The 12,378-nt window shown below is 50.9% G+C and overlaps 1 protein-coding gene across 15 annotated transcripts in view; it reads left to right on the forward strand.

Annotated features, from left to right (window-relative positions):
* Nucleotides 1-12,378, forward strand: part of LRRFIP1 (LRR binding FLII interacting protein 1) — a 141,071-nt gene that overhangs the window by 49,679 nt on the left and 79,014 nt on the right. Inside the window, exon 1 of one of the 15 annotated variants that reach the window (XR_006820290.1) lies at nucleotides 9,144-10,896. The exons of 12 other annotated variants lie outside the window; for them this stretch is intronic. Coding sequence is in view for 1 of the 3 variants with exons in the window: in XM_046019181.1 (XP_045875137.1) it covers nucleotides 10,831-10,896 (66 nt within the window). In the remaining 2 variants the exon portion in view is untranslated. Of the gene's footprint in view, nucleotides 1-9,143; nucleotides 10,897-12,378 lie in introns of those variants that run through there. 2 more of the 15 variants (XR_006820292.1, XM_046019181.1) reach the window with 2 other exon arrangements.

Consider the following 12,378-nt stretch of genomic DNA (forward strand, 5'->3'; position numbering starts at 1 on the left):
CTCTCTCTGTCAAATAAATAAATAAAATCTTAAAAAAAAAAAGACCCATAGCACTGCCATATCCCCAATAATGATTTTTTTTCCTACTTAAAGCAAAAAGGTAAGATCCCATTCAAATTTTAGGACTTTTTTTGCAAATTTTTTTGCAAAATTTAGGACTAAAGAGATATGCATATTTCTTGCAAGAAATATGCAAGACCTAAATGAACAAAACTATTACAATATACTGAAGAACACGTCAGATTTTTAAAATGAGAGAGACATGCCTTGTTTCTGAATGAGAAAACCCAGTGTTGTAAAGATGTGAATCCATCCTCAAATAATTGGGGATAAACATAACATAATACATAAACATAACATGATACATCTAAAATTCCAGTTTAAGGGACAAGACTGGTTTTATGTTTGACAAGTGGATGCTAAGGTTAATCTAGAAGAGCAAATAGTGGGGGTGCCTGGGTGGCTCAGTGGGTTAAGCCTCTGACTTCAGCTCAGGTCATGATCCCAGGGTCCTAGGATCGAGCCCCGCATCAGCCCCGCATTGGGCTCTCTGTTTGGCAGGGAGCCTGCTCCCTCCTCCCTCTCTGCCTGCCTCTGCCTACTTGTGATCTCTGTCTGTCAAATAAATAAATAAAAACTCTTTAGAAGAGTAAGTAGTGAGACTGTCAAGAAATTTTTGGAAAAGAATAATGAGGACAGTTTTCGACTTGTTTTGTAGCCTACGGGTTTCTTTATTCAAATAAAATCCTAACGTCCCTATTCACATACCTTCAGTGGGTCCTTTACTGCTTCCTGAATAAAGTTCAAGTTCCTTAACCTATTATAAAAAAGAACATTCTAACAATGTCTGAACGTACTCTTAAAAGCAATAAAATTCCCATGATGCTGTCATTTGAATGGAGCGGCTCTGTTGTTTATTCTGCATTTCCTTCCGGTCTTTGTCTATATGCATCCATGTCTACTTTGTCAAATCCATGATATACTCGTCTAAGGATGAGAACACTAAAACCCTGGCTTTGGGAAGAGCAGTAAGGCAAAGCCAAAATGTAGGGCTCAAGGGGGGGCAGCTGCCTGACAGAGGGCCAAGCTCTCAGAGTGTCCCAGAAATGCTGAGTAAAGCTTTAAACCTAATCCAAGCCAATTCAGTGACCCAGACTCCCCACGGCTTTTCTAACCCCGTATGTGAACTGTAATTCCAGAGTCCCTCCGCTTGCAGGAAAAATAGTCTGTGGACTTTGGAAGAACAGAAAGAATGTGCTGCAAGCTCTTGGTGGCCAGTCTGGGGTCCCACTGTGCCTTTCCGTCCTATAGGGAGGCTGTGTCCATCCCATTTTACAGAGGATGCTAAAAGGGGTCACGGGAGTCCCCGAAGCTGCAAACTAATGAGCAGCATTATTCTGCTGATTCTCCACCCGCTCCACTCTCTGCTTTGGAGATTGAGGGCCTTCTGCAGGAATCGCTGGGCCTCTGGGTGGGCTGTACAGGCTGCTGGGGATCCCTCAGCCCCGACTCCTCAGCACTCACCCACCCGGATGGGCCAAGAAGCGAAACTCCATACTCTGACTTCTTGCTTGCAAGGCTCTTACTTTAGTCTACTTCCACCATCACCGCCTTGGCCTTGGCCTTGCCATGCCCACACTGCGTCTGAAATCTCAGCTCCCAACTTCCCACAATGTGGCCCCCTCCTCCTGTCTCGCAAGTCCTGGTGCTGACTTTCTCCCTGCTACAACCACTAGCTTTGCTTTTGAGTTCTCACTAAAAGAAAAAAAGAGGACCACAGGTATCCGGCAACAGGTTGAAATAATTCTTCTTGCCATATTTCTGTGCATGGGTAGCTATGAATTGGAGTGTGGCTTATCTGTGTAAGTTAAGTCAGTGTTCTTGTACAGCATGGGCACCTTTGATGAAGGTACAAGCCCCTCTAGACCTGGGCTTCTCCCCTGGGGGTATTTTGCCACCCAGGGGACATTTGGCAATATCTGGAGACATTCTGGGTTGTCACAAACAGGGTGGAAAGGCCAAGGACACTGCTAAACTTCCATGACAGATGTCCCAGCAAAGAATGATTTGGTCCAAAATGTCCTTAGTATAGGGGTTAAGAAACCCAGCTCTCTTATTTACATTAGAGTCTCCTCATAAAGTCTGATCCCACATTTGATACCGGATGCCTCCATGGAGTGGGAACGAGAGGAGGGTGTTTCAATATAATCTGAGTAGCTAAAATCAAACCTCCCGGTCAGAAGAAGCATTTCGAAAGCCTCCAGTGGGCTCAGAGAACCACGCCTTCCCCTTGTTCAAAGGCGGGTCAAAGCTGCCCCACAAGATGTTGGGTATAAAGATGCCTTTAATTGACCTCTTTGCTGGTACTCGGAGATGACGTGGTCAGGAGTGGCTATTTGATCTCCAGTCATTCCAGAATTTCCACTCTTGTGCCAAACATGCCTCTCCAGACTGCTGGTCTTTGCTGTTCCTCCAACTTCCCTTGAATTTCATCTAAAATTCTCACTTTTCAAAGGTAAGACTTCTTGATTCTATGTCAAAGTCTTCTGTAAAGATACACAGTTCATACAAATTGATGATGAAGAAGTTGCTCATAATTTGGTACTTCCCTGGAGGCTAACAGCTGATGACTTACCGTGGCCCTGTATTTTGGGGCCTCGGGTACAGAGCGGAACGGCCTTATAGTAGGCTGTGGGCCTGTGTTTCTAGTGCCATGGTGAAGGGTGTTACTAGTCTCAATTTTTCTTAGATGATTTTAGGGATGCTGTTTCAAGATTTCCATACTTTGGGGGTGGAAGGTGGTGATGTTCTCATCTGTCCTTAAGTCAGGTTGTCTTCAAGTCAAATAGCTTATTAACAGGAGTGCCTAATTTTTAAACCTTTGAATTCATCTCACCTGCCCTAAAATTTCCCTGCTTGCTGTGGGTACCATTTAAATTCACATCATAAAGTCCTATGTTCCCCACACTTCTTTTCTGTGAATGACTTTTGTTAATCACACCTGTAGCCTGATTGATTTCTGGAGGGTAAAAATTTGCTCCGTGGCTCTGACTGTAAGGAACATTCTATCTTTTCTGGAATGTCAAACTCATAGGCAAGAGGATTAAAGCCCAAACCAAATAAATGAGTGAGAACCTAGAAAAAACATTGCTTCCATTTATTTAATCACCATTTTCTGTTCCTAGGTATATATTGAAGCATTTGGTTTATTTCTTATCAGTGGGGTGTTCTGTTAGCTAGGGATCACAGTTCTGCAGAGTAAAGCCTACTTTTCCATGTCACTATTTATTCTGAGCAAAAGCATTTTAAATGGACTATTCAGAGAGCACATAAAGATATATCTTTTGGGGCATGCCTGGGTGGCCCAGCGGGTTAAGCATCTGCCTTTGGCTCAGGTCATGATCTCAGGGTCCTGGGATCTAGCCCCGCATCGGGCTCCCTGCTCAGTGAGGAGCCTATTTCCTCTCTTTCTGCCTGCCTCTCCACCTACTTGTGATCTCTCTCTCTCTCTCTGTCAAATAAATAAACAAAATCTTTAAAAATTAAAAAAAAATACATCTTTTTGTTTTGGAGTTAACTTAGGGGATTTTTCACAACTTATTCCTACATGGCTGAGAGGTAGTAGATTTTAGTTGTTTCATTTTCCGTACGTTTAGAGAATAATCAGTTGATATTTGTGGTGTGTTGTGCTCACAAAAAACACAACTGGTTTTTCTAAGAGGTACTTCATTGCAGATGGATGTGGCTGTTTCCTTGGTTATAATATAAGAGAGGTGTTTCTGTGATCTCTCAGGTCCTTGGTCTGGCCTCAGATCACTAGTTCTGAGGGATGGCATGGAAAAATGGATATATTCCCCCCCCCCCCCGGGGTTGCTATGGACTTAGGCATGGACACTTGGAAATGAACTTAATTCCAGAGTATAATAAATTAGAAATTATGTCGAGTGTGGACCAGATTTTACCCTGTGACAGCATTGCTGGGCTTTCTGGAGCTCCGTGGAAGGGCTCTGTGCTCGGAAAATAGAAACGGCCTCACCCCCGTGGGGCCCCAGGATCTTGGTGCCAGGCCCATCAGTTTCTGTTCCTCCTGCCTTTGCTCCTCCCTCAGCTCCACGGTCCACGTTCCTTGTGGTCCTCTCAGCTCCATTCAGCCCAGAATCAGGGCCCAAACCCCAATTCCATGCATGTCCCACCCCTACCCCTTGAGCACCAGAGTCTCTCAGACCCATCCCCACCCCTCCCCCAATTTCCCCCACTTTCCTTTGGCTCCTACCTTTCAGCCTCCAAAGTCCCTCCCCTCCCATCCTTAAAAAGAGACAAATGAATATATCCCCTTACCCGGACCTTCCCCCAATCCCTCCTTCCCAACTAGGCTTGCATCTGCCGTTTCTTACACATGCCCAAACCGCTGAAAATGTTTCATTGTAGAATTTTAACAACAGCATGTCCATGTTTTTCTAGTCGCAAATTCAGTTTTCTCGACCCTCTTCTCTTCCCTCCATCCGCCTTATGTAACATGGATGTTCATCTGGGATGTTCATCCTGAACCCCGGAGAAGCCTTCTGGGGAAGCTGGTGAACCACTCTCTTGGGAGACGCCCTTTGTCTGTTTCTCTGACCCCCCCCCCCCCCCCCCCCCCGCCCCTGTCATTGTCTGTCTCGGCTTATTGCTGACACACTTCTCACTTCTACATGTAGGAGCCCCATGTTTCTCCCCTCGCCTCTTTCCTCATCTGTGCGTGCTCCCACGTTCTCAGCACTTTCACCAGCTCGCCCTGCCTGCTGGGCACCTCCTTAGGGCTTTCCGGCACCACTTCCGGGGTAGTGCGGGTAGTGCGACCAAAATTCAAACTTGCCACCTTCCTTAGAAAATCTAAATGGTTTGAAAGAAGTCTGGTGAATTGCTGAGTAAGTAGGTAGTTATTAAAAAAAAAAAAAATTCCTGGGGCGCCCGCGTGGGGCGCCGCCTTCAGCTCAGGTCATGACCCCAGGGTCCTAGGATTGAGCCCAGCATTGCCCCAGGGTGGGGGTGGGGGGGTTGGTCCCTGCTCAGCCGGGAGCCTGCTTCTCCCTCTACCTTCCCCTGCTGGTGCTCATTCTGTCTCTCCCCTTCTCTCTCTCTCAAATAAATAAATAAAATCTTTTTAAAAAATTCCAAAAGACATTCCATTTTCAAGAGAGAGTTTTTATTCCCAAATGCTACAAAAATATAAAATGCTTAAGATCGGTGAGAGTTAACGATAACCTCCCAAAGTCCTCCATTTTCTCAGGAGAATCATCCACGAAGCCATCCATCATTTAGGAAGCGCCTCCCCCCTACCCCGAGGTCCAAGATGCAAACACCCTCCCATTCTGGAAGGGTCCACTTCTAGTGGAGGGGAGGGTGAGTGCCCCATCACAGGCAGCTGAGAGAATGAAGGATATGGTTCTTTCTCATCCAGCACAGGCGAGCGCCTGGTAAACAGAAACTGTATATACATACATACGTAAGCATTGGAGAGAGAGAGAGAGAAAGCCTGTGAGTCAGGCGGGAGAGGGGCAGAGGGAGAGGGAGAAAGAGAATCCCAAGCAGCTTCTATGCTCAGCCAGAGCACAATGCAGGCCTGCATCTCATGACCCTCAGATCATGACCTGGGATGAAACCAAGATCCAGTGCTAACCGCCTGAACCACCGTGGGGCCCCAGCAGGAAACTAGCTCAGTCTGCTTTTCAGCTACTCTTGCCGCAGGCACTTCTGTCCACAGGAGGCTGTCCAGGCCACGAGCTATGTTCACTGCTGCATGGGGTGCAGCTTTCTCTGTTGATGCCAAGCAGGGTCTGGCCCTCCACTAGATGTCCCTGACCAGTGCCCTAAGTCTTCTTGGCAGAGCTGCCTAGCACATTGATCTGGGTGTGCACGTGGCTTTGTGGGCATCCCTGGAGGGGAAGATGGGTTTACTGGTACTGGCTAAGACTGGGGGATCACGGAGTGCATCCACCTAGCCTGTCTGTTGACTGTCACTTCAGTCAAGACCACTGAGTGGTGGCTGGAAGCGGGGACCCCTGGCTGGTGTCTGGGAGTGGGGACACAAGGCTGTACACATTATCCTAAGGTCTCAGACTTGCAGTGGGGACTTGGGTTAGTGAGCCCAGACTCACTCTTCCAACTCGGGTCTGCAGACAAGTTACACGACCTTCATGGGCCTCGGTGTGTAAAGTGCTTTGTAAGGGGAAAGGGGCTGCATAGGACTGCATCATCATCTCATGAAACAGCTTTTTAACATGAGGCGTTCTCTGGTATTAGTCAAAAGGATCCATATAAAGTTAAAAAAATAATAAGCTCATTGTTTGTAGAAGTATTTGGAGTGGTTTACTTTGTTGTAATCAATATGAATAGTGATTCATGTCCATGGAAAACAAGAGTTACGGGTGTGACTTAGAAAAATGGCTCGGTGTCTGTCATTTGACCAAAGGGGAGGCTGAAAGCGCCTCCCACCCCCACCGTCTGCCCTCTGCTCTCTGCTGGGATCCCAGGAAGTGTTTGTCTCTGTGGTTCTAGCACTTGGAACCAAACCACAGGAGGACGCGAAGCTCGGAGGACGCGAAGCTCGAATCCAGCAACAGGCCAACACCATGGAGATGAGTAAACCAAGCTTGGGTGTGGTCTGCTGGTTAAATGTTCTGGCATGCTGGTTAGCTATGATTCTGAGGTTCCCAGAACTAAGTGAGACAGCTCTATTTACCCTTGGTTTTCTCGGGGTCCCTGAAGAAATTAAGTCCCTGTGTATAATCGTATTGTACATCGGAGAACTGTTTCTTTTAGATGTTGGACATTTAACTTCTGTTGAGAGGCCACAGAGGATCCCAAGCTTGGTGGCTTCTAGGAACGGCTAGGACAATGCCCAGCTTTCACAAAACCCACAGCGCTTCCTCTGTACAGAGCTCCCGGGCCGGGCAGCTGGGAAGGGGCGGGAAACTTGCAGTCGACCTGTTGCAAGGGGCACCCTGACCAACAGGGGGTGGAACTGGGAAAGTGAACCAGTGGCTTTAACCTCACAGGTCCTCATATAAGGATCCCGGGCGAGCACTGGCCCCGGCTAGGCAGAGGGCTGTCCTGTTCCTGAATGCCCCACCCCATGCCACTCAGCCCTCTCCAAGACACCCTGGGTTTATCCTGCTAACCTTCCTGAAGATGGAAACCTTGGGTTTCCTAAGTCCTCCTTCTCCCCTGACACTCTCAGGTGGGTTTATTTCTATCTTCTTCAAGGGAAAGGGTTTCTACTACTGTGCCAAGCTGTCTTTCGAGCTGTGAGCACAGGGAAAATGTGTCTTGGAGTGTGTCCCATTCTAAGGCACGTCACTTTTCACAGCCGTACCCATCTTTGATGTCTTCGTGAACTTTCCAAAAACAAGCTTGTAGGTTCCAATTACTAATTAATCATCCCTCATAAGTGGTTTTGCTATGAGTTTAAAAAATAAAAAAAAAAAAAAGCCTGTTTGCGGAAGGGTCTTCATTGAGGGGTCCTTTCCGTTAGAGACCCATGTATCATCAAAATTAACAGATGACAACTAGATAGACCCTTTACACGTTTTTCTTGGGCCCTGGGTCTATATGATAACACCAAGAAGTAAGATTCAGGGCTCTTCTTATGATAGGCTTTGACACTTGCCTGTGGCTGGGAAGGGTTCTGAGGCTTGGCCATCTCACAGGGTCGACTGGACTGAGACACACTCAGGCGCAGCATCTTCCCATCTGGAAGGATGTTAGAACAGCAGGTTTCTCTAATGGGCTACCATTTTGTGGAATACGAAATCTCCTGAGCACTAACTATTATTATTTTATTGCTGGTATCGTTAGTTTGCTCCTAGGACTAAAAGCAGTCAGCTAGCTGCTTCTTACTCCGGATGGTGTCTTGCCACCCACAGCTTCTGCAGCCAGCCCTTCCCAAGGTTTCTCTGGTCATTGCGTTTCTCAGTCATTTGAACCCGTTGTTGCCCCACTTCCTTCCTGCTGTAGGAGAGAAGGATAGGAGAGCCTGGGAGCCTTGGATAGGGACTCTGGCGACCAAGGGAAGAGAGTGGCTGGCCAGCAGTGTTGGTCTCCATTTCTAGCAGGGCTGCTCATTGGGGTCTGCACATGGGTGCCCATGCTCCTCCCCTACACCCAGAGGTGCTATGTGGGGGCACTCTCGTTACCATTGGCATGTTTCAGATGAAGCTTAAGACACAGGGCTAAGCAACCGGCTCTAGATCCCAGAGTGCCAGAACTAGGAATTGGACCAGGTGCTTTTTTTTTTTTTTTAAGATTTTATTTATTGGGGTTCCTGGAGAGCTCAGTCAGTTGAGCTTCCTGTCTGTAGCTCAGGTCATGATCCCAGGGTCCTGGGATCAGTTCCCACATCAGGCTCCCTGCTCAGTGGGGAGTCTGTTTCTTTCTCTTCCTCTGCCTGCTGCTCCCCTTGTTTCTGCTCTGTCAAATAAATAAAATCTTAAAAAAAAAAAGATTTTATTTATTTATTTGAGGTGGGGGTTGGGAGTGGGGAAGCAGACGGAGAAGGACAGACAGACTCCCTGCTGGGCTAGATCCCAGGACCCTGAGATCCGGATCCGAGCCAAAATCAAGAGTCAGATGCTTTACCCACTGAGCCACCCAGGGCCCCCCGAACCAGGTGCTTTAATTCCAGAGCCCATTTAACCTCTCCCCTGTGTGGTTTAATGGAACTGATACCTAGAGACTAGATAGTGGCCTGGGGTTTGGGGAGAATGCAGATGGCTTCTAGCAAATGAAGCCTGTTCCCTGTGCCCTGCTCTGGGAGATATGATTACAGGGTTTAGGAAGGCTAGTAGCTTAGAATTCACCTACCTAGACTGGAATATTCAAACTGAAACCTCAAAGAAGGCTATTTTATTATCTGTCTTTCTCATTTGTGAAGTTACTACTAAAGTTATTATTGCTTTCCATAAATTCCGTAAGTTCTGTTCTTGTTTATGCAGAAGAGTTTAAAATTATCTTCTCCAGTGAATTTAACTTACAAGAATTAAGAATTGTAATACACTAACATATTTAAAAAGAGGTATAGCAAGAAAATATGTATTAAAAGGTAAGCATTTCAATCTCTTTGAAAGTTATTTTGGCAAACCTAACGATGCTATTCGTCAAAGCTTGGAAGGCTCGGTGTGTGTTCACTTTATTCAAAGCGTGGTGAATTCCTCCCACGGGCGTCACTCCAGACGTCTACTTGGCATCTCTATTCTGTGGCCCCTAGTCTCTCAACTAGGTCCGGTCCTCCGAGACTTCCTCTGCCCGCCCACCCTCTGAGTTAACCCCTTCCTTTAGGAGCTCCTCCTCCGACATCTGGTGCTCAGGGGCGCCGAGTTCACAGTGGGAAGGTCTGTGCGCACAGGTCTTGCGCTAACAGGCTGGCGAGAATTGGATTAGGGTGGCAGAAATTGGGGTACTGCAACATCGAAATGTGAATCTGTGGTCTCGCAAGGTTTTCTGGAGCCGCCTTTGCAGAGAATTGGGCCAAGCGATTCTGTTGAAAGTTCGGGTTTTGAGGCGGGGAGGTGGTCTTTTTGAGAAGGAGCTTCTGGGTAGGAGGGCAAAGTCGAGACAGGGAGGAGGGCGCGCAGTCAGGCTGCAGGCTCCGCGGGCACAGGGCTTGGCCAGGACCGGTTAGTGTTCGATAAAAATCTGCCCCAGACAGGCGAGGTCGGGAAACGTGGCGTTCTGCCCGTTGGACTTTTAAAGAAGGAGGTACGCGTGTCCTGCGGCTGGGGGGCCGGTGCCGGTCCCCGTGCGGGGGCGACTCCGCTCCTCCCGGCTCCGCCTCTGCCTCGCACCGTCCTCGCGGCCGCGCCCGAGACGCGCAGCCCCCCGGATCCACGCGGAACCGCTGGCACCCCGGCTCTTTGCTGCGCCGGCTTCCTGAGCGGAAGGCGGGCGCGGGCGGCGCAGCTTTGGGGTTCTGGAAGCCGGCCCTTCTCGGGGTGACGCGTTAACGGGGCACCCCCGCCGGCAGGTGCTGCTGTGCTCGGGCGGAGGTTGCGGCAACGCAGAAGCTCAGTCTGGCCGGAGTTTGGTAAACGTTGCCGGGCGGCAGCCGCGGGCCTCAGGGCACCTACGGGCCGGGGGCGGGGTCCGGGCGGCAGTTCGCCCCGCCCCCGCGCAGGCCCCGCCCCAGAGGACTTACCGCGGCGCAGACCCGCACGGGCCCCTCCCCAAGCAGACTCCTGCCCCGCGTGGGCTGCTCCCGCGAGCGCTGCTCCCGCGAGCCCCCTCTCCCCGAGGCTCCTCAACTTGCCCTTCCCCGACTTTGGGCGCGCAGCAGGGGCGGGGTTGTGGGCGGAGCCTGCTGTGGTCTTTTTCTTTCCCCTCCCTTCCCCCCACCTCCGCCTTTCCGGTGTCTGCGGGAGGGGGTTGGGCGGTGATTGATAACCGCGCAGCTGGGGCTCGGGGCGGTCCGGACCGGGCGCACCGGATTGGGAGAAAGTGTGAGGGGGGTGGTGGGGGAGAACCCCCAGGGGCGGGGCGCGCGGGCAGCTGGGTGGGGGACCCCGGGGGGCGGAACGCTCAAGAGGCTGCCCTGGCCCCTCTGCCCCCGCCCCCGGCCCCGCCCGCCCCAGCCACCTGCGCCCCGCCCCGGCCGCGCCCGAGCCCGGGAAAGGCGGAGGCGCGCCCCTGCTCTGGGACCGGCGAGTTCCCGTCGCGACGCGCGCTGTGTCTCCGGGAGCAGTAATCCCGCCACTCCGGGCATGCGGCGGCGCTGAGAGTCTGCTGGCCCGCGGATCCGACGACTCTAGCGAGTCTCTTCCCCGGTTGTTCGAGAAGGCGGACTGATTGCTGGGCAGGATGACCAACCCCGCGGCCACGCAGAACAAGGAAATAGACTGTCTGAGCCCAGAAGCTCAGAGACTGGTAAGAGGAAAACACGTTGTCGAAACTTTCGCTTTGCTCCTGGTTGCCGTTCTGAGGCCCCCGGGGCAGTGGGCACCTTCCGCCGCTGCCCTCTGTGCCTGGGGAAGTGCGGAGTGCGCCCCGTGTGGCCGGCACTCCCTGCAGTGAACGTCTCCACGCGAGGATGCGCGCGCGGGAGCGGGCTCTGCTCTCTGTGCGTTAGCGGCCGGGTGTGCGCGGTCCTCCCTGCGCGCCGGAAAACTCGTTGCCGCGGACCGAGCCACCCCTCGCCGGGACCGAAAGAAATTCGGTCGCTCCCCTGCCCTGGCAGTGGCGGCCTGGGACGGCCTCAGCCCCGCCGGCGCGTGGTCGAGAGTTTCCGTCGCAGCTGCTAGTTTGGTGTTTTACAATATACGGCACCTAGGAACTGGTGCCCGAAGCCGGTGCCTTCACCCTGAGGCTGGTACCACCAGCAGCCGGGGTAGTTTGGAGTACTTACCCCGCTTTGGATTTTAGGACTCGTGGGGCTGGGCCCGATTGCTCCAAATACCTCCAGGGCCCCGGGTCACCAAATCCACCTTGGCTGGTCTCCTGGGGTCTTCAGGGCTTGGCAGGATCCTTCATGAGTGGAATTTTGCAATTATTCAGCTCAGTACCCACCCAGGACTGGGATTATGTATGTGGGGATAGTTGGACATTAAAACTGGACAGGGAGTAAGGTGGGGAAGGTTTGTAATTACACATTTTCGGGCAGCTTGTGATTGACTGCTGATGGAAATACATAAAGACAAAAGGGTGCACTCTGAAAAAGAACCGCGAGGTCAGTACTGCACAGAGACCCTACGGAGATTTGCACTTCACCCAGTTTTCTTTGGAAGCCTTGATAGAAGTGTGAGCCGGACACAATCACTCCTTCATCAGGCAGAAATTAATCATCTACTGGGTATTTGCGGGGAATCCAAGATAAATAAGACTGACCTGACCTTGGGGAGCTTCCTGGTAAATGCCAGGGAGAGGCATAGAAACAGACTTTGATGAATCCACACTTGAAGGTTGCTTTCCTTGCTGAGTACTGTCAGGTGGATATTTTTAATGTCTGGGTTAGTGTGCTTCCTCTGTGGCCTCGTTTAAAGTTCCTGCCGTGAGCCAGACCTTTGGAGCTGGTTCCTATCCATTCACCTGGCTTGTGTCTAGGGCCCTGGGAGCCTACAGAGACATCTGTGCATCACCAGCAGGGAAAGGCCCTCGGAAGAAGGAAGGACGAGGAGCTTGCTGGGAGATGCTGGTGTTCTGCAGAGTCGCACAGGCAAACCATAGATGGCAAGAGCAGGGTGCTGTTAGCTCTGGGCAGGAGTTGAGCTCGGAGGGACCAAGAGCTGGGCAGGGAGCCCTTGATGGAAAAAAGAGTAAACATGGAGAATCAGGATGTGGGGACGGAAGGGACAGGCCATCAGAGGAATGAGGAAAAGTAACGTGGCCTCTCCGTGGCACCGGCTGCCAGGT

Source organism: Meles meles, chromosome 9 (assembly GCF_922984935.1).
Source record: "Meles meles chromosome 9, mMelMel3.1 paternal haplotype, whole genome shotgun sequence".
In the NCBI taxonomy this organism is placed as follows: Eukaryota; Metazoa; Chordata; class Mammalia; order Carnivora; family Mustelidae; genus Meles; species Meles meles.